Source organism: Plectropomus leopardus, chromosome 4, assembly GCF_026936395.1.
Source record: "Plectropomus leopardus strain MGB_pleo_1.0 chromosome 4, ASM2693639v1, whole genome shotgun sequence".
NCBI classification, from domain to species: Eukaryota; Metazoa; Chordata; class Actinopteri; order Perciformes; family Serranidae; genus Plectropomus; species Plectropomus leopardus.
The window spans coordinates 740,001-762,500 of NC_142179.1; the positions used below are offsets into that span (position 1 = coordinate 740,001).

The following is a 22,500-nucleotide window of genomic DNA, read 5'->3' on the forward strand; positions in this document are numbered from 1 at the left end:
TTCTCCTCCTGCTGTGGTTCTCCTCCTGTGTGTGTGTGTGTGTGTGTGTGTGTGGTATCAGTGTGAAGCAGGGAGATGTTGCGTGTGTCATGTGTGTTTCCTGCCTTTGCTCTGTTGCAACATGTAATGCAGAACTAAGCGTGTGACTCCTCTGTCGCTCCTCCTCCCTCCGTCTCACACTTTAACACTTTTGTTCAGATGCACCACCCCGTCTCTCTGGTCACTTTATTCTATTGTATTTATTTTTTATTTATTGTTATTTTCATTTTTAATTAGAATTTTTAATTTTTAATAATAAGCAATTTTAATGTTTAATTTATTTTTATTGATTTATTATTTTTATTGATTTATTTTATTTTGTCTGCTGTGTTTCTCCTCTCCACCTGCTGCTCCTCGCTCTGACGCGCCTCCTCATAAACTCATGATGTGGAGTCACACTCCTCCTGCTGGCTCGTCGCCTCCATGACAGAAACCCTCCGTCTGTGGTTTCAGTTTTTCTCTGTTTCTGAGACGAGATCAGTGAAACTGGTCTCAATGCTGATATGAATCTTCGCCTCCTCGGCCCAGCAGGAGTCTCAATACTCAAAAAACTCAAACACACGGATCAGATCTCGTGGAAACGCTCTGAGAATGGTTCCTGTGCTGTTTCAGGAACATTATCAGCAGCATTTTCTTTTAGTTCCCAGAACGTTTTTCTTTAAGTAACATTTTCTATAAACATCAAAGACGTTAAAAAAAGTCTTTCTTTTTGTTGTTAGCATGTCACATTACATTATATATTCACTTTTTGCAGTTTTGGGGTTAATTTTCATGGGTTTTGGGGTTAAACTCCATTTTTCTGTTTTTTACTGTATTTTAACAGGTCGTCTCTAAAAAGGTAAAAATGTGCAGGTGCAGACTGCAGCAGGACTTCTCATCGTAATCGCTGTGTCCACTGATGGAAATGTTTGCTTTTGTCGAATGTTTTTAAGTGTCTGAGAATTTTGGAAAGAAAATGTGTCATTTTGGTGAATTTCAGTTGAGACCTGCATTTGAACTATCTTAAAAATATAATTTCTTAATGGACAAATGTGTTCAAGCAAACAAGGAAAAACTGTAAAAACCAGCCTCAGGTGAGAGGACGGACAATGTCTGAGGTCATTTAGTGTCCCAGTTTGTCCCTCAGAGAGTGTGACTGGGGACACTGTGCTCCCAGTCAGAGACTGGTGAAGCTCCCAGCTGACTGATTTTGGTCTGAAGATGGTGATCAGCTCTCCGGGGACAAATAAAAGAGTCAGAGAGTTTGGCTGCATTTATTAGACGAGAGAAGAGCACACAGCAGGATCGATTATCCGTGTTTACCACAGAGGAAGAGAATTTATTGATAAAACCAGAAGCAGTCGGCTCAGTCCTCCCTCTCCTCCCTCTTCATCCCTCCCTCCTCCTCCTCCTCCTCCTCCTCCTCGGCCCTCCGGACTGACGGCAGGCTGCTGTAGGTTTGAGTCCAGTAGGCGACGTACTCTGATCTCAGGTCGTAACTGTCAATGTATCAATACCACAAGATATCAATACATCAATAAAACAATATATAACAATAACAATAATCAATATATCGAAATATCAAATAAGATATCAATATATTAACATAAAATATTTCAGTAATCAACATATTAATATATTAATAGATCAGCATATCAGTATATGAATATATCAATATATCTGTCCTTTCACAGTGAACCATCATCATCTTCATCTCATCATCTTCAGGACTGTAGAACTCAGTAGAACTTAGTAGAGTCACAGTAAAATCATAGAAGAGGATAGTAGAATCACAGTAGAGTACAAGAGTATACACAGAGGAATCATAATGGAGTGCAGTAGAATCATGGTAGTAACAGCAGAACCATAGTAGAGTGCAGTAGAATTGCAGTAGACACAGTAGAATGACAGTAGATGCAATTGTGTCACAGTTGAGTGCAGAGGAGCACAGTAGAATTACAGTAGATGCAGTAAAATCACAGTAGAGCGCAGTAGAATCAAAGTAGAGTACAGCAGAAACACAGTAGAAGCAGTATAATCACAGTAGATGCAGTAGAGCACAGTAGAATCACAGTAGAGTGAAGTAGAGTACAGTAGATTAATTACAGTAGAACTCTACCTGATGGAGTTCTTGTTGATCTTGTGGTTGATGGTCAGGTAAGGATGATGGCTTTTGGTGAAGGCGGGCCAGGGAACTGGGACTCTGTGGCTGCCGTTACTGGGGTCACTGGTCAGGAGGAGAGTGAAAGTTTACACCAATGTTTTAGACCAGTTGAAACCAGTTCAGACCAACGGAAACTAGTTCAGACCAATGGAAGCCATTTGAGACCAATGGAAACCAGTTTAGACCAGTGGAAACCAGTTTAGACAAGTGGAAACCAGTTTAGACCAGTGGAAACCAGTTTAGACCAGTGGAAACCAGTTCAGACCGATGGAAACCAGTTTAGACCTGAGGAAACCAGTTTAGACCTGAGGAAACCAGTTTAGACCTGGGGAAACCAGTTTAACATCACACCATGCTGTGCTCAGGTGTGTCTGCAGTGCATGCTGGGAGTTTACCCGGTCTTGGCGAAGTTGGTCCAGTATGCGATCATGTACCCGGACAGGTCGCGGTGCCGGGGGAAGTAGGCCAGCGGGGTGGCGAAGGGTTTCCCGAACACATACTGCAGGTCCTCGGCGTGCTCCGCCTCCACCCAGCGAGGGAATCCTGGGATACGAGTCTTCATGTTGAACAGGTAGGAGTAGGTACGGGCTCCACTGAGGGACAAAACATAGGAAACTCAAAAGTTTATTGTGATAGATCTTCCTGTTAGTTATTAAAGTGTTTGAATTATTCAGTGTGAGTCGCAGCAGAGATAATTAACCCCTTAGGGCCTGCTCTAATATCACACAGACTCATTTTACTTTGTGCACAAAATACGCATTTCAAAATCAAGCTTTAAAAATATTATACATTCATATGTTTTTCTGCTTTCACTGAGTTTATGTTTTTTTCTCTGAAGGTGATTCAACAGTAAAACTTCCTGCAACATTAGCTACAACAGCAACTTTACTCCTCGTGGTCATTGGACCAATCGGAGCTCACGTGGAGTTGTTGGCGTGGAGCTGGAGGGCGATCTGGGTGGGAACCAGGAACAGGAAGTCGGTCTCAATGTCGGCCACCGTCTTCTTCACCATCGCCGGCTCCGGAGCCGACCCCCAGTGAGACGAGTAAACGCTGTAGGCCGAGGAGATGGCGGCGCTCCCCTTCTCTTTCGTCAGACCGGCCAGCAGACCCTTCACGTCCTCTCTGAGGACCAACACCACCAGTTTCACAACCACAACGGTTTCTGTCATCATTTTATCTCTTCATCTACAGATGTCAAATCCTCGTGTGTCATTTTCATTTTTCAAAAATTACAAGTTTATATGGATTCATATAAGGTACATTTTAATTTTCAGTATTCTTGTTATTTTTAAGAATTTTATCATGTGTATAACATCTGTATTACATCTGTAGAAATATATATATATATATATATATATATATATACATATATATACATATATATGCACTTAAATCGTATTGATGAAAGTTAATGTGGTTTTCTGTGATTAATTCTTGGTCGAGAAAATAGCACTATTGGTCAATGCGACTCCAATGACAACTGAAATTTTATGATAGCACTTTTCGCATTTTAACTGGAGATTGTGCTCGCTCTTTGTATTGTGTTTTAGTTGTATTCGTTTGATAGTTGTATTTGTCTGTCTGTATTTATTGTTGTAACCTTGTTTTAAGATGCCCTCTTGGCCAGGTCACTCTTGGAAAAGTGAATTTAAATCTCAGTGAGTGTTTTACCTGGTTAAATAAAGGATATATATGTAGTGGCAAATAAAGACTGAGACTCAGTGGGCCCAGAATAAAGCCTTGTGGGACTCCACTACATAAAAATATGATATTCTGTCCTTTTTCTGATATTTATGATGTTAAATTTGTGTTAGCGGTGAGTAAAAATATACTATTCTCTGAATGTTTTTATCAGAAGCATTTCAGTTTCGGAATCTGAAGGCGTGAGCTCTCCAGTGCCTCCGGTATCTGGTTCCTGAAGCAGGGCTTTAGGTACTCACATGGTGGTGTTGGCCTTCCTCTGGTTGATAGAAGGAACATCGACTCCGGCGAAGATGTGTCCGTCCATGCTGTTGACCCCGGCCATGTAATCAAACTGAGCCGCGTTGTGAAACAGCTTACTGGGCTCATCAGGGATAAAGTCGCCGTCGACCACCGGAGAGATCTCCAGGAGATCCATGACCACGCCTGCAGGAAGAGAAGCTAACCTGAGATGATGGAGCTCTCCACCTTTAAGGGAAGAAACTGGAAACTAAATAGTTACATTCAGACTGTTCAGGTCCAAAAATGCTCCATTGAAACCCATTCAAACTGACATTTTTGATCCCACAGCCATCAGAGCAGAAAAACAGGACTTGTATTATTTCTGGGTGTCATAATATATTTATATAATTCATTTTGTGTTTTTTCAATCTAAAAACACAGCGGCATCATGACACAAACCTGGCATTTAAAGGGTTAAAATATTGAAAATAAATGAATATTTGATATTTATGATCAGGACTGATGTTGGTTAAAATCAATAAACTCCACGAAAGTAGAAAATCATCTTAAGGCTCAGTGTTTTTGTCTGCTCTGACCTTTCCCCAGAATCAGCAGCACGTCGATTTTTCCCGCCATGGTCAGACCGACCGGGTCGCTCATCTTCAAACACGTCAGCATGTCGTCTACGTTGGTCCTCGAGCAGCCGACTTTACGAGCGATCTGCAGAAAGAAAACACCAAAGAATGAGTTTGATCCACAGTGAAATCACCTCCAGAGGCTGACGAGGAGAAAGTTTCCTGGACCTTCTTGGTGAGAGCCATGGGGTCCCTCTGCAGGGCCCAGGGACTGAGGGCCACGCCACACTGCGTGATCACTCTGCGGAATAACCCTTTATTGTGAGGGGACAGCATCTGAGGGGACAGATTTAAAGATTTAAGGTCATAACGAGTCAGTAAGACAAAGCAACTCATAAATGAATGAGTTCATGAGAGTGAGGTCAAAATCATGTCATGAAGTCACAGTTTCTACCAATAAAAGACATTTTTACTTTAGTGTCTTAGTTGAAGTGTAAAAGAGTTTTATACGCAGTGAATGATGGGGGGGCTAACATTAGCACCGTCCAGTTTGAGCTTTTCTTCTCTCTACAACAAAATGTCCTGATAACAAGAAACAAATCAAAAGAATAAAAATCAGGTTGTTGTTGTTGTTGTTGTTGTTGTTGTTGTTGTTGTTGTTGTTGTTGTTGTTGTGACAGATAATATGTTGTCCTGTGACATCACAGAGACCCCTGACTCATCGTGGGTAGTCCATCAGGAGCTGAACTTCCTGTCAGCTGCTGGGTTTTGACCTCTGACCTGGAAACTGGCGCTGGCGGCTCCGGCTGATTGGCCGAAGACGGTGATGTTGTCAGGGTTTCCTCCGAACGCGGCGATGTTCCTGCGGACCCAGGAGATGGCAGCGTGCTGATCCCACAGACCGTAGTTACCTGAGAGGGAAAAGCTGTTTAGCGTTTCCTGGAATTTATATCAAATCGTCGCTCTGTTCTTAAAGAGGAACTAACCCCCAGATTTTTGGACTGAGGGGGGCTAAGACACACCCAGTCACCCGAACATGCCACCTCTTGATCTGCAGCACCTCCCTGCCCCCCTCACTATACATATTTACACAAAGTATGAAGTATTTTAATACTGTAGCAGCCGTTTGTCGGCAAAAATCAAATTCAGACTTAAACCAAACATGACAAAAGAAGTCCATTTAAAGTTTTTGTGCTTCTTTTTGACAAATTCATCCAAAAACAAGCAAACAAAGACACAAAGGGATCACGGCTCCTGCTGCCTCTTTCACTCTGGTAAAAAAACATTTTGCCCACCCAGGTGCATGCTGGTCCTGCCTACCAATCTTCATAACTGCAGGTGCTATACATTTCCCAATTCACTAAAAAACAACAACAAACAAAAACAACATACTAATAATGCATAAAGTAAATATGTTAAACAAAATACAAATTAAACTAAAGAAATACGGAGCCAAATAAAACACTATCCAAATCTAATCTGAATACTGTAAACATCTAAACTAATCAAAACAACATTACTTATGTTTAAACATGATGTATTTGAAGTATTTTTACTTCTTCACCGTGTTGTCAGACAGCGCGCTCCGATTTTAAACAGCAGACACCCGACTGAGATTTACCTCACACAACACTAACAGTGAGAGACAATGACGGTGGTCACGTGACGACATGACAGCTGTCACGTGACCAGTGGAGGCAGCACACCTGAGGTTCCTCCCACCAGCTACCTGACCTCCAGCTGAGGTCACATCATCTCGTCTGTCCGTCCTGAAGGGGGATCCCTCCTCATCCTCTACCGCTCTTCCTGAGGTTTCTTCCTTTTTTTCCCCGTTACAGGGGTTCTTTTTCGGGAGTGTTTCCTCAGGTGATGTGAGGGTCTGAGGGCAGAGGGATGTCGTACACTGTAAAGCCCTCTGAGGAAAACCATGTTTTGTGATAATGGGCTCTATAAATAAAATTGACTTGACATCAGGTCAGAGCTGAAACTGGAACACAGAAGTGAACTGAGCAGCAGCTGAGCTAACACACACACTGATAACACACACACACACACACACAGAGCGTGGCTCTGATCACATGCATGCTGGGAAATCACCAGCAGGCACCCAAACACAGTCTGAGCCCGACAGACTCCTCTGAGCTCCGACTTCACACAAGATTTCAGCTCCACAAGAGAATTCAGAGGATCAATCAAATCCATTGATCCCGTTCAACAGTAATAATCACTGACGGCCCAAATCCGGATAGGGCCCCCGATCTGATTCCCAATAAAACTGAAGTGATTGCCTGTGAAAAGTTTTTGTCCTTTTAGTCTCCATAAGGAGTCAGAGACATAAAACAGCATCAAAACAGAGCTTGTTGATCAAAAAAGAGACAGAAGAGGATCCCCCACACCCCCGACAGAGGACACAGCTGAGACACTGATGTCACAAAATACTAGAAATGGCCTAAAATCCAAAAAATCTCATTATATCCTAGAAATTTACTACATTTTTTAGGAATGTCCAAAATTTAGAAAAAAAATCTAAAATCCTAGAAATGTGCTAAAAATCTGAGAAATGTCCTAAAATTAGAAAAACATCCCAAATGTTATGAACATCCTAAAATCCTATAAATGTCCCAAAATCCTAAAGGCATGAGTGGGGCCTCTGGCTCCTGGTCTCCTGTCATTTTGTGAAAGTGGCCCCCAGACCCTCGGGGACAAAGCGTGTCCCTGCGTTGGATCCTAAACCAACAGTGGATATCGGATCAGTAACAGAGTTTGGTTCAGACCTGGCAGTCGGGCGTCTCCGGTGCTCAGGAAACCCATCGTACCGACCCGGTAGTTCACCGTGACCACGATGACCTCGCCCCTGTCGGCCATCTCCTTCCCGTCGTACAGCGAGTCGCCGAGGATCGCCACGTCGTTGGACGTCCCCAACAGGAAGGCTCCTCCGAACAGGTACACCATCACGGGGAGGTTGGTGGACACTGAGACACAGAGGGACGAACTTGAATGATTTTAAAGGCAGAAAAGACTGAAGCTGTGAGACTTTAAATCCTGCGTTCAGTCAAATGTTAAATATCTTTACTGTGTAGATTCAAACCTATAAAAAAGCCTCCGTATCAAAGGGTTAATCATCAATAAAATCAGATCAATTATTCTGCACTCTGTGTGCCTGCGTGTGTATTTGTGTGTGTGTGTGCATGTGTGTGTTTGCGTGTGTGTGTATTTGTGTGTGTGTGTGTGTGTGTGTGTGTGTGTGTGTGTGTGTGTGTGTGCGTGTGTGTGTATTTGTGTGTGTGTGTGTGTGTGTGTGTGTGTGTGTGTGTGCACGCATGTGTGTGTGTGTGTGTGTGTGTGTGTTACACGGACATTTCAGTCCCTGAGGAACAAAGATGTTCAGGTAGAGACAGTCCTCGCTGCCCTGGGTTTTTGTCTGCAGCAGCGTCACCTGTAGGCAGCGATCCCGATATTGTGTTGCCTTCAGGACTCCTGGAACAACAAACATTAAAATGTATTTTATTCTCATTCTTCAGACGATGAACAGGTTTTTTTGTGTGTCACTCTGGGCTTTTTTCCTTGGTATTTGTTTTTTTTTCACAGCTTTATTTAACAAAAACATTTACAAAATATGTCAAATAAACAGGAACAAGAACGTACATGAGAGCAGAGATAACTGCCATCAGCACGAACAAAAAAATTCATCTTCACGTCACATTGAAGTTACACCTGTAAACACGCCCCGCAGTGACATCACAGCATACACCTGTGACATCACTGCAGCCAGGTGAGGCGTTAAACGACATTCACATCTTTAAAGCAGCGCTCTGTGGGACTCATGGTCGTCATGGAAACAGTGCAGAGTGTTTTTTTTACCCACCGCTCCATCCAGGATGAGGTTTGGGTTTCTCCCACTTCCCGGGAACGTCAGCGAAGGGGATTCCTTTAAAGACATCGACGGACCTGAGCAGCCCCATCTTGTGATTCTTCCCCTCCACCTTCCCCCCCTCCGTCTGCACCACCTTCAGCTACACACACACACACACACACACACACACACACACACACACACACACACACACACACACACGGCAGGCCTACATCTCAACGTTTTATTCATTTAAATTTAAAATTCATCCAAATCACTATGGTTACACGAACTTCCTGCAGTTTTTGCGTTCACTGTTTGGGTTGATATTCAGGTTGTTCTGATCTGTTTTTGTCAGAAAACTGAATATCGTGAAATATTCATAAAATATGTCACTCAGTCAATGTTAGGAAAAACACTTTTTGTCGTAAGTTCCTAGAATCAGAATCAGAGTCGGGTTTTACATTTACACAAACTCACAATCTGACTTGCTGTTTTGAATGAAAATGAAAATATAAAATGAAAACTGGAATATAAAGAGCACAAAATGTATGAACAAAAGGTGCGATGCAGTGATTTAGCCTGAGGTCAAAGGCTGAGAAACAGAGCACCAAAGGTAGATTAATCCACCGCTGAAAATAGTCCCCATCACATCAGTTTCCTGTCTGCCAAAAATGACGGCGAGCAGCTGAAACTACAGATCTGTGATTCTAAAGTGGGAACTGACCGATAAACATACATGTTTTTAATGAACGTATTAAATGTGAAGCGAGGTGACACTCACCTTCGCAGCCGAGGCCGAGTTCAGACAGAACAGAAACACCACGAGCATCATCATCATCTTCATCATCTTCATCACCTGTCTGTCCGTCTGTCTGCAGGATCGCTGCTGCTTTTTATACTGAGAGGAAACCTCTTATCTCCACAGCTCTGCTGCTGCAGCCACCACGGGGTTAACTGAGTTCAGCTCTCACCATGACTCCACCTATTACACACACACACACACACACACACACACACACACACACACAGAATGAAGATCAAATACAAAAAGACATAAATCAGTAAGATTCAACTGGAATATTACTATATATTATTATAAATATTAATATATATCATACATGAATAAACTTCTGTTTATCTGTTCTTATTTTGCGCTTTTAAATTCTGTAGTTTTAATGTCTTCATACAGTGACATGAACCCACCTCTGTGTATGACGTGATTTACAAACAAAACGCATAACCTTATAGACCTTATCATAATAATCAGGTGTAGGTTGATGTGGAAAATTGAAGCTGCAGACTGAAGGTCAGAAACATCGGAGCTTTTTTGTTTCTGTGCTGAAGAACAAACTGGGCTCAACTTTACGGTGAGAGCTGCTCAACAAGCTGCAACTTTATCATCAGACTGAGAACACACACAGCTGCGCACACACACACACACACACACACACACACACACACACACACACACACAAAACAACATGCATCTTTCTACACATGAATTGAAAAACATTTTGCAGATTGCTGCATGAAACTGCCACTTTTTCTTATTTCTATTATTTATCCTCTTCTTATTATTATTATTATGGTTGAAAATACACACTGATACACATTGGTGGTAGAAGTATTTAGACCCTTTACTCAAGTAAAAGTACTCATACTAAACTGTAAAAATACTCTGCTTTTTAGCAGAGCATTTTTACAGTACATTTTAAGAGTCCAAAAGTCCTGCATTGAAGATTTTACTATATTCAGGAAAAAAGGTAACCATTATTAAAAGTAGAAGTACCCTAAAATCTATTATTTAAAAACAATAGAAAAAAACACCCCAAAACAAAATTAAAACTCATAAAACTCGATATATATATATATATATATATATATATATATATATATATATATATATATATATATATATATAAACATCCTAAAAACTCAAAATTTAAAAAATATAAACCGAAAACAACATGAAACTCAAAAAAAAAAAAAAGAAAAAAAAGAAAAAACTGTCTGTAAACCGGACCACAGACTGTCGGTAAACTGGTTCGGTGTGAACTGGTTTGTCCCAGCCCGTCCTCGCGCCCTGAACGCCTCGTGACTTTGATTGACGGTGCGGTGGGCGGGGCTTACAGTTGCTCAACATGGCTGCGCCCTGCTCGGATCAACAGGTCTGAAGGTAACCGAGTTCAACTTTGTTCCTCACGTTCGTTTTTAACGTCAAAAAACCGTCAAACCGCGTCCGTGTCGGAGCACCGGAAGTCACCGGACAGCCGGAGGCGGGAAAACGACGCTGTCAGCGCCGGTGGCTCACGCGCTAAACTCCAAAAAACAGCCCGCGGACTGACAGCTCAGCTGTTAGCATGTTAGCTTAGCATCTTGCTGTTAGCCGCGAGCTAACGCGGAGCTAATGATGCTAACTGTGAGCCTCAGTCTGACGTCACTTTATTTTATTACACAGCGGCTGTGACGTCATAGAAACACGCCGCGAATACTTTACTACTGCAGTAAAAGTACTTACGCTCATCTGTAACTGCAATAAAAGTACTAGTATCCATCTGTTACTGCACTTTAAGTACTTATACTCATCTGTTACTGCAGTTAAAGTTCTTTTACTCATCTGTTACTGCAGTAAATGTACTTACACTCATCTGTTACTGCAGCAAAAGTACTAACAGTCATCTGTTACTGCAGTTTAAGTACTTATACTCATCTGTTACTGCAGTGTAAGTACTTATACTTATCTGTTACTGCAGTTAAAGTTCTTTTACTCATCTGTTACTGCATTTTAAGTACTTATACTCATCTGTTACTACAGTACATGTGCTTATACTCATCTGGTACTGCAGTAAAAGTCCTAATGTAAATCTGTTTCTTCAGTAAAAGTACTAATACACATCTGTTACTGCAGTAAAGTACTAATACTCATCTGTTGCTGCAGTAAAAGTACTTACACTCATATGTTACTGAGAGATACTCTTAAGGTCCTGCAGTCAAACTATAGTAAAAGTGCAAAAGTATCAGCATGTAAACAAAGTTTTCAAAGTAAAAGTCATCTCAGTGCAGAATGACCTGATATTTTTGATGCATTAGTGCTTGTACAGTCCTGGAAAACCTTAAAAGTTTGCGAAATTTGCAAATAGCAATTCCTGTGCCTGGGAAAGTTTTGGAAAACTGAAAATACCGTGAAAGTTTTGGAAAAGTCCTGGAATTTTATTTGACAAACCTGCCTGATAACACATGGTGTGTTCAAGGACCGTCGGAAATATGAAAATTCAACAATAATTTCTGTTTCTACAGTTTCTGGCTGATAAATTGGGTCATTTTGGTGATTTTTCAAGAAAACATGGACACAGTTTTGAAAAGGTGTCTTTAAAGGTCACAAAAAAATAAGAATAATAATTATCAAACATTTTCAGATTAAAAAGTCGCCAAAAAATGTAAAGACAAAAAGCCGTTTAAAAGCCAGTCTGCGGTCCAGGTTTCACATTTCTACTATAAAAGTCAGCACTTTTTTGTAATAACATCAATACATCCCATAATAAGATCAATACGTCCCATAATAAGATCAATACATCCCATAATAAGATCAATACATCCCATAATAAGATCAATACATCCCATAACTAATAATTAACAATAATTAATCAAAGATCTGAGGGCTGACTCAGGTGATCAGCACACCTGGAAGACGTCACCACAGCTGATAACTGTCTGTGTGTGTCTGTCTCCGTGTCTCCGTGTCTCTGTGTCTCCAGGTGTCCATGATGTCCTCTCAGCAGGTGAGTATCAGTGAGCTCCTGCTCTCATTGGACAGTTCAGAGCTGCAGGAGGCGGAGTCAGTCAGAGCGGCCGTCAACCAGCAGCTGAGTACAGGTCAGTCCACCTGTCTGTCCACCTGTCTGTCCACCTGTCTGTCCACCTGTCAGTCCACCCATCTGTCTGTCTCTCTGTCCTCCTGTCTCTCTGATGTGACGTCTGTCCCCTCAGACAGAGGAGGTGCTGTCCTGTCCTCCCTGGTAGAGTATTATCTGGACTCGTCCTCGTCTCAGGTTGTCCTCCTCCTGTCCTCCATCAGAGAGCCTCATCACAAGGTCAGCTGACTGCATCAGTCCTGTTATTGATCGCTTTATTGATCAGAGTATTATTGATGACAGTATTATTGATCAGAGTATCATTGATGACAGTATTATTGATGACAGTATTATTGTTCAGAGTATTATTGATGACAGTATTATTGATGATAGTATTATTGATCAGAGTATTATTGATGATAGTATTATTTATGACAGTATTATTGATGATAGTATTATTGATCAGAGTATTATTGATGATAGTATTACTGATGATAGTATTATTGATCAGAGTATCACTGATGACAGTATTATTGATCAGAGTGTCATTGATGACAGTATTATTGATCAGAGTATCACTGATGACAGTATTATTGATCAGAGTATCATTGATGATAGTATTATTGATCAGAGTATCATTGATGACAGTATTATTGATCAGAGTATTATTGATGTCAGTATTATTGATCAGAGTATTATTGATGTCAGTATTATTGATCAGAGTATCACTGATGACAGTATTATTGATCAGAGTATTATTGATGTCAGTATTATTGATCAGAGTTTCACTGATGACCGTATTATTGATCAGAGTGTCATTGATGACAGTATTATTGATCAGAGTATTATTGATGTCAGTATTATTGATCAGAGTATCACTGATGACAGTATTATTGATCAGAGTATTATTGATGTCAGTATTATTGATCAGAGTTTCACTGATGACAGTATTATTGATCAGAGTGTCATTGATGACAGTATTATTGATCAGAGTGTCATTGATGACAGTATTATTGATCAGAGTATCATTGATGACAGTAGTATTGATTATACTGTGATTATTGATGTTATGTGTTGCGGGTCTGTCAGACGCTGCTGGAGAAGCTGAATGAGTCTCTGAACAGACCTGGATCCAGACTGGCTGCTCTGACCCTGCTGGGTCACCTGATCAGGAAACAGCCTCCCTGGGTTCATCACATCAGCCGCTCCGCCCTGCTTCCCTCCCTGCTGCGCCTCCTCAAGGTACCCACACTCATACTCACAGTAATACTCATACTTATACCCACACTGACACTCATACTCACAGTAATACTCATACTTATACCCACGCTGACACTCATACTCAGACTAATAATATTCATACAGACACTAAGACTCTAGACCAGGCATGTCAAACTGGTCCACAGGGGGGCCGGTGTGGCTGCAGGTTTTGTTTCCAACCAAGTAGCAGCACACCAGACTTGACTCATTTAATCAACTGATCTCCGTCTTCAGACAGTTGATTGGTCAAACTGTGTGCTCTTGGTTGGTTGGCACAAAAACCTGCAGCCACACCGGCCCCCCTGTGGACCGGTTTGACATGCCTGCTCTAGACTCTACTGTGGACACTTTTAAGTTTCTGGGAACCACAATCTCCTGAATCTCCACAAAAACCTGAAGTGGTCCTCCCACATTGACACAGTCCGGAAAAAGGCCCAGCAAAGGTTGTACTTCCTGCGACAGCTCAGGAAGTTTAACCTGCCACAGGAACTGCTGATCATCTTCTACACTGCCATCATTCAGTCGGTCCTGTGCACAGCCATCACTGTCTGGTTTGGATCTGCCACCAGACAGGACAGGATTAGACTGCAACGAACAATCAGAACTGCAGAGAGAATCATTGGGGCCGACCTGCCCTCCATCCAGGACCTTTACGGTCCAGGATCAGGAAAGCAGGCAGGCACCATCTCTGCAGACCCATCACACCCCGGTCACAAACTGTTCGAACTCCTCCCCTCTGGAAGGCGTTACAGAGCACTGTATGCCAAGACCACCAGACACAATGACAGTTTCTACCCCCAGGCTGTCACTCTGACGAACTGTAAATAGTCAGAGTGTCAGGAGAGAAAAACAAACAAAACAAAACAAAACAAAACAAACAAACAAACAAACAAACAAAAAAAACAACAAACAACAAATATATATATATATTTATACTACCTCAAGCACAGTGGTTTTTGCACTAAACTGTTCATACTGTATATTTTTGAATTACATATTGTACATTTTGTATATATTCTCTATCTCTTCCTTTTGTAAATACAATTACATGTCTATGTCTGTCTTTTTTTCTATTTTTCTTATCCCTAACTTATTTCCCTCCCCTGTACTGTGAGCATTGCCAACCTGGAAAAAATTCCTTGTTCCTTATTTGTTGAACTTGGCCAATAAACGTGATTCTGATTCTGATTCTGAATATTAATTCTTATATTAATACTGATATACTAATACTCAGTAATACTGATAATAATAAACAAACGTGAAGGTGTCAGTTTGAGCTGCGGCTCAATGATGAACATTTCTCACTGTTATCATTGTTTTTATTATCCAAACGATCAGCTGATTATTGTGTGTTGTTGTCTCACGGTGTGTTTGTGTCCTCAGACTGAGACGGACGTGGTGGTCCTGATCACGGGAGTCCTGGTCCTCATCACCCTGTTACCCATGATCCCTCAGGCCGGGAAACAACACATCTATGACTTCTTCGACGTGTTCGGACGCCTCGCCTCCTGGAGCTACAAGAACCCTGGTGAGGCGCACACACACACACACACACACACACACACACAAATCACATCTTGTGTTTGATTAATTGTAATTGTCGGAGGAGTCCTGTCACTATAAATGAATCTGAGGTCAGGTGAGTGCAGGCGGTGCTCTGTGATTGGCTGGTTGCTGTTGTCTCCTGCAGGTCATGTCCCTGTGGTCCACCTGGTCCACCTGCATGCAGGTGTGTACTCCCTGTTCCACCGTCTGTACGGGATGTTCCCCTGTAACTTCATCTCCTACCTGCGGCTGCACTACAGCATGAAGGAGAACCTGGACACCTTCCAGGAGGTGGTCAAGGTCAGAGCGCCCAAATCTGAGGTTCATCCTCACCGCACCTCATATCGATACCATCGTGTTCCGAAAGCACTGACACACACTCTTAAATCATTTCACCAAATTTTAAATTAAACACAAACATAATAAGAAGCAGAACTTGGCACTTTTTGCATTAAAATATTGACAGCTACATAAAAAACTGCACATTAAATGTGCAACTGTGGCAGCACGTGGCCATGAGAGGGAACTGCACTGTGCACTCACTGCAGACTAAAGGACATTTCCTCACTCACGCTCGAGCAGTTTTTTACAGATTTGGCAGCACGAGCTCATAAAGACGCTGAACGTTTCCTGATGCAGATCTAAATGAACTCCGCAGATATGCATATAAAAGCAACACAAGACCCGGATAAACTAAACAACGTGCATGTCAGCACTAAACGCTCACTCCCGCTGCCCTCGGCCGTGCTCTCGCTTTCATGTGAGGATGTTTTCGGAAGGGGGCGGGACGGGTTGCACGTTTAACGTCGCTGCATCTTGAGACGATGCTGTAAACGTACAGTCTGAAAGTGTTAATCGAGATTTCAAAGCTCTGTATCTGTGTTTTTCTATAAAATGATGTTGTTGAAAAATGTTTTTAATATTGAACATTGATTGTAAGTTCAGTTTGACGCCTTATTGATCAGCAGCATTAGACCAGTTGACATGCTGGCACAGGATCAGCCGCTGTACTGGTTTCCAGTCCAGAAATAGCTGCAGCGACCAGCAGCTGCTGCGTTTCTCAGATAACATGAAACTCAAAGCTGCAGCTGAGACTCTGAGCTGCTGCAGACACGACTGTTAACCCTTTAAAATCCCAGCTCAACGGAGGAGGTGATGAGTAACTTCACAAGAAATGGCCAAAAACTTTCCAGGAAATTAGTAAAAAGTTACAGGAAAGAAGAAAAAACACTTAAAAAACAGAGCGAACATATTTTAACACAAGGTCATTTTTGTCACTATAAGATTTAAATTTTCTAGACATATTTCCTTTTTATGTTAATGTCTAATAATGACCGCCAGCTAATGTTCAGGTCATATCCTCTCACCTTCAGCTTTTTCTTTCATTTTTTTCAAATTTACGGTACATTTTTCTTTTCTTATGTTTTCAAAAGGAGAAACATTTTTTTCGGTTTAAATGTTTATGAAAGACGCCTGAAGGCAGCGCAAGACATCTGAGGTCACTCCAGGTGTTTAAGGGTTAATGTGGAGCTCTGTGACTGGCTGTTTGTGAGTGAAGTGCACCCTGGGAGTTGTAGTTGGCTTTACTTATCTCAGCTCTGTTTTTTTATTAAACGACAAAATGTCAAAAAAGAAAAAATCTTTTCTTGCTGCTGAAAATTTGTGTATGTGTGTGTGTGTGTGTGTGTGTGTGTGTGTCAGCCGATGTTGGAACATGTCAGGGTTCACCCGGAGCTGGTCACAGGGACTCAGGACTATGAACTGGACCCGTCCAGGTGAGTCCGCAGGTGACGACCCAAACCTGAACCTGCTGCTGAGTTTAATTTTTATTTTTACTTTCTTTTATTGATTTTTAACTAAGAACACGAGTCACAGCAGAAAAAACACATTTTTAAATTGAAATACACACATAAAAATACTTGACATCAGCACTTTTGGCTGAGCCCCGCCCACCTCAGGTGGAGGTATTGTGGTTAACTTCCTGTGTGTCTCAGGTGGAGGTGTTATGAAGTCCATGACATCATCATCGAGTGCTCCCGAGTGTCTCTGGATCCTCTCGAGTCTTCCTGTGAGGAGGACATTTACTCCTCCCTCAGAGACCCTCCCCTCCCCTCCCCTGCCCCTCCCCTGCTTCACCTGAACCTCACCTGCAGTCCTCAGCCCTCCGACACCATCAGCAGCTCAGGTAGCACTCACAGACACTAATGTCCTAAAATCCTAGAAATGTCCTAAAATCCTAGACATTTTCTAAAAACCTAAAACATCCTCTGATCTTTGAGACATTGTAAAATCCTAGAAATGTCCTAAAATCTTTTAAACTTCCTAAAATCCTGGAAATCTTCTCAAATCCTAGAAATGTCTGAGTTTTCTAAAAACCTAGAAACGACCTAAAATCTTAAAATCGTCAAAGCAGGACGAGTCTCAAACATTACGGATAAAATGACTGAATGATTAACAGGATTAATAGTTTTAAGATGATTTCTGTATGAATTAAGTGTCTTTGTTAATGAGTTAAAGCACTTTAGAGTTTACTGCGTCCCTTTTTAAACTTCTACATTAATGAATCTGTTCACTAACAGGAAGTTCAGTTTGTCCTCCACCACCGTCTGGACGTCAGCTGACACTCAACACCTCCTTCATACAGGTAACACCTCCTTCATACAGGTAACACCTCCTTCATACAGGTAACACCTCCTTCACATAGGTAACACCTCCTTCATACAGGTAACACCTCCTTCATACAGGTAACACCTCCTTCATACAGGTAACACCTCCTTCATACAGGTAACACCTCCTTCATACAGGTAACACCTCCTTCATACAGGTAACACCTCCCTCCTTCAGTCCTTTCCTCCCTCCTTTTTCCTCATCATGTTTTGTTGGTGTGTTCAGGCTGATGATGTCACATGGAGTCCCTCCTTGCAGTGCGGTTTGTCCACGCCTCCTCCTGAACCTGCTGCAACAGGCTCCGCCCACCCACTGAGCAGGACACCCTCTATCTCAGGTAACACCATTATGACAGTTAACACAGGTGAGACAGGTAACACTGGTGAGACAGGTAACACTGGTGAGACAGGTGACACTGGTGAGACAGGTAACACAGGTGAGACAGGTGACACTGGTGAGACAGGTAACACAGGTGAGACAGGTAACACTGGTGAGACAGGTAACACAGGTGAGACAGGTGACACTGGTGAGACAGGTAACACAGGTGAGACAGGTAACACTGGTGAGACAGGTAACACAGGTGAGACAGGTAACACTGGTGAGACAGGTAACACTGGTGAGACAGGTAACACTGGTGAGACAGGTGACACAGGTGAGACACACCGATGGGTGTAGAGTCTCTAAGAAATCTGGATCTTGTAACTTGTCTGAAACCTGTCTTTGTCTGTGGTGTCTCCAGGTGTGAAATATCCCTCATCAGCCTCCGTCCCTGTGACACCGCTGACTGAGGACGGGCAGGACGGCGGTCTGACTCTGGACAACAACCACCAGGTGAGATGAGGACTGCAGGTGGACGCTGGAAGGCTTCTATGTGTGTGTGGTGGATATCGGGCCACAAATTGCGAATATTCATCTTTAAAATTATTATTATTATTTTTTAGATAACATTGAAAAAGTGCAAAGGATTCGATAATCACGTCACGGCCTCCTGCTGCTTTTCACACATGAAATACTTTGTTTACTGAATATGTTTGTCATGTTGGAAAAAGAGATTTAATAATAATAATAATAATAATAACTTTATTTATTTAGCAGCTTTAAAAACACAGTTTACAAAGTGCTTTGTCAAACAGGGCAGAGCCGAGGCCGTAAACCGAAGAGTTAATAAAACAGTTTAGTCTCTAATGCCGACAAACGGCAGACGAGAGTGAAGGCAGAATAAAGACGGAAATTTGGAGCAGAGACAAATAGATTAAAATGGTAACAAAGAGACAGTAGACACAGTACGCTGATAATAATAACAATAATAATAATAAGCAAGTAAAAAGATCAATTAGAGGCTAAAATTAAAAGACAAAATAAAAATTGAAATAAATAAAATTAAAAGATGCGTTAAAAGACATTAAAAACCACTTAAAAGAAGAATTAAAAGACGACACATAAAGGCAAGTCCGTAAAAATGGCTTTTAAGAAGCGATTTAAAAGAAGTTACTGATCAGGGTTTTAACAGAAAACATGAATAAAAAACTAACAGGTGAGTAAAAACCAACACGGTGAGGATCAGCTGTTAGTCCACCATCATCTGAATGCTGATCACAGCAGACCAACGGCAGTAACACTGATTTATTGATTTATTGATTTACTGATTTAGGTGTCATGCACATAATGTGCCAAAACCTCGTGGCCTCATAAGACACCAAAGCTGCTGCTGTAGCACTCAAATAATTCATCACATTTCATTTCTTTACAAGGATTAAAATGATTTTACAGCTCGGTCTTTAACAAATATTCTGCCTTCTTTCCCGAGATGAGCCAGAAAAACACGTTTCCTTCCTGAAGCACAAGTTCTTCATAAACATCCAGCCAAAAGAAGTTGGCATAAATCAACGACATTTTGGTAAAAAAGTACATTTCTCAAGTCATCACAAACGGGGCAACAAAACAAAAAATAAACCTCATCAGTCGTCTTTTCCTCAAACCTCAAATATTCTCCTTCGGATGTTTCCTTGATTTGGTGAAGTTTTCCAGAGTGAAGGAAAAGCGGACAGAAAAGGAGATTATTTGGACTTTCTGACCGACTGCGCTCTCTGTCTCTGCCCGCAGGCGAAGCTGCTCCCAGAGCTGCAGGGCTCCAACCAGCCAATCACAGACAGGAGTGATGTCATCAGTGACGTCAGTGAAGGTGAGCTGATCAGCTGATCGATCACCTGTTCAGGTGGATGTCGGTTTAAACCTGTCTGAAAAATTGCTGAAAGGTTTTAAAGAAATGAAAGTAAGTAGTATAAAAGTATAAGTAGTATAAAAAAGTATAAAATTAGTAGTACAAAAAAAAATCAAAAATTTTAAAGAAAAAGAAATTGCCAAAAAAAGACATTTTGCTGTTTTTATTTTGGCTGGGCTACACTTTTAGAAGGCATGTGTTCTTTATAAATGACCAATAACTGCAAAAAAAAAAAAAAAAAAAAAATATATATATATATATATATATATATATATATATATAACATAACAGAAAAATTAAAAATTGTTTGTTTTTTTAAAAATGTTTTTATATTTGTTTTTTACATCTTTAAAATCTAAATTTTGACATATATGTAAGTGTTTAAATTCTGTTTTGGAGCAGCGGCCCCGGCTGAGCCCTCAGCCTCCGCAGGTCGTAGAAATGCGGCTGATTCTCATCAGAAGTTCGAAGGTGATTGTTTTGTTTTTTCTTCTTCTCTTTTCTCTGCAGACGTCCGGCAGCCTCCCCTCCTCCCCTCCTCCCTCCTCCTCGCAGCCTCTCCTCCTCACCTCCACCCCGGCCGTGGCGGCCCCCCTCGGGTCAGCCTCCCCCTCCTCCCTGCTCCGTCTCCCTCGTCTTCACCCCCCCTCACCCCTCCGCCTCCGCCCTCACATCAGAGGAGGGAGGCTCTGCCCTGCGTGGCCCCGCCCCCTCCACCCAGAGCCCCGCCTCCCCGTACGAGCCCCTGTTTGAGCTCGCTCTGCCCCGCGCCGCCACACTCTTCATCGGCAGGAAGACTCAGGTAACGTGGCGCACAGAAGGTACGGTGGCCCCGAGGGCTCAAAACACACAGCTGAGATCAATACTGACCGATAAACTTTCCTCATCATGTCGTTAAACTGCAACAAAATCATTGAACAAACAATCTGACCTTTGATTTGGTCTCTGAACGTTACCTGGATACAGCAGTGAAAGTAACTACAGCCAGTGAACGCCACACGGCTAACATAAAGCTAAATGCTAACGTAAGTCTATCCGTGTGTTGATCGGTCTGATATTGATCAGTCTGATATCGATCGTTGTGTGTTGGTGCTGTTGTTTCCTGCAGGAGTCGCTGGAGAGAGCAGCGGAGGAGCAGGAGAAAGGAGGAGGAGGAGGACAGGGGGAGGACAGGGAGGAGGAGCAAACCTCCGTCTCTCCTCACGAGGTCTTGGATCAGCTGATTGTCCACGGACACAACACCCACCAACACCTCAGCAGGAGGTGAGGCTGTTACCATGACAACTGCACGATTACATCATGTAATCACCATTAAAATCAGCAGAGCGATGAACAGGAAGTTAGCTGCTCGGCCGCCATCAGTCTCTGAGGCTCCTCTGTGGACCACGCAGCGCAGATAATCCTCAGGTCATCCGGGACGTTTTATGCGCACGCACCATCCGAGTCCTTTTATACGCACGGACCATCCAGGTCGTTTTACACTCACAAATTATCCAGGTCTTTTTATACGCACAGACCGTCCGGTCATTTTATATGCATGCACCATCGAGGTCGTTTTATAATCACAGACCATCCAGGTCGTTTTATAATCACGGACCATCCAGGTCATTTGATAAACACGGACCATCTAGGTCGTTTTATAAACACGGATCATCCAGGTCGTTTTATAATCACGGACCATCCAGGTCATTTTATAAACACGGACCATCCAGGTCGTTTTATAAACATGGACCATCTAGGTCGTTTTATAATCACGGACCACCTGGGTCACTTTATACACAGCAGCTGAGCCATTTTGGCTTCATGCACCACAGAGCAAAACTCACAGGAGTGAACAGCCCCGCCTCTAACACTCTATTCAGGTCTCTGTATACATCCATGTAGAATTTTAAAGAAAAAGAAAATGGCCAATTTATTTCAAAAATGACAAAAAAATTTAAATATCAAAAGTTGCCAAAAAATTTAAGAGAAAAGAAAATTGTCAAATTTTTTTTAAAATCACTGATAATTTTAAAAGGAAAAAAATCCCCAAATTTAAAAAGAAATTTTAGCTGTTTTCGTTTTGGCTTGCTTGCGGTTTCGGGTGGTATGTTTTCTTTAGGAAAATCAACAAAAAATTACAAAGAAAGGAAAAAAGAGGAAAAAACAGCTGATACAACATTTTAAAGAAAAAGAAAATAGCTCCAAAAAAATTAAAAAAGGAGAACTTTTGAAAGAAAAGAGTTCGCTAGAAGTTGTTAAAAAAGTCACCAAAAGTTTTAAAAGGAAATATAATTTGACAAATTGACAAATTTGAAAATTCAGGAGTGGAGCCATTTTGGTTTCTTACACCACCAAACCAAAAAAGAGTGAAGACGCCTCTGACGCCGTATCCAGGTCTCTGTATACATCCACGAACTGATGGAGGAGCAGTCTGT

At 41.9% G+C, this 22,500-nt stretch overlaps 3 protein-coding genes across 3 annotated transcripts in view; 1 reads left to right on the forward strand and 2 right to left on the reverse strand.

The window, feature by feature from the left end:
- The window catches only part of dok2 (docking protein 2), a 12,673-nt gene extending 12,540 nt beyond the window's left edge, over nt 1-133 (reverse strand). The window contains exon 1 of the mRNA XM_088076124.1: nt 1-133. This exon is cut by the window's left edge and continues 468 nt beyond it. The gene's annotated coding sequence lies outside the window, so the exon portion shown is untranslated.
- Nucleotides 134-1,276: 1,143 nt separating this feature from the next.
- LOC121938274 (bile salt-activated lipase-like) lies at nt 1,277-9,472 on the reverse strand. Its single transcript, XM_088076125.1, has 12 exons — nt 9,321-9,472; nt 8,549-8,696; nt 8,041-8,160; nt 7,458-7,655; nt 5,464-5,594; nt 4,912-5,019; nt 4,705-4,828; nt 4,126-4,312; nt 3,104-3,307; nt 2,578-2,775; nt 2,138-2,245; nt 1,277-1,517 (listed from the first exon to the last, which is right to left on the reverse strand). The coding sequence occupies exons 1-12, from the start codon at nt 9,390-9,392 to the stop codon at nt 1,385-1,387; spliced, it is 1,731 nt and encodes a 576-aa protein (XP_087932251.1). The 5' UTR covers nt 9,393-9,472; the 3' UTR covers nt 1,277-1,384.
- A 1,131-nt stretch (nt 9,473-10,603) lies between these two features.
- tsc1a (TSC complex subunit 1a) overlaps nt 10,604-22,500 on the forward strand; it is an 18,197-nt gene continuing 6,300 nt past the window's right edge. The window contains 15 exon segments of the mRNA XM_088076129.1: nt 10,604-10,715; nt 12,295-12,412; nt 12,527-12,630; nt 13,480-13,632; nt 15,034-15,178; nt 15,341-15,495; nt 16,897-16,970; nt 17,190-17,380; nt 17,775-17,839; nt 18,088-18,199; nt 18,602-18,693; nt 19,966-20,048; nt 20,605-20,667; nt 20,669-20,885; nt 21,192-21,346. Coding sequence (XP_087932255.1) covers nt 12,301-12,412; nt 12,527-12,630; nt 13,480-13,632; nt 15,034-15,178; nt 15,341-15,495; nt 16,897-16,970; nt 17,190-17,380; nt 17,775-17,839; nt 18,088-18,199; nt 18,602-18,693; nt 19,966-20,048; nt 20,605-20,667; nt 20,669-20,885; nt 21,192-21,346 — 1,721 coding nt within the window. The 5' untranslated portion in view covers nt 10,604-10,715; nt 12,295-12,300.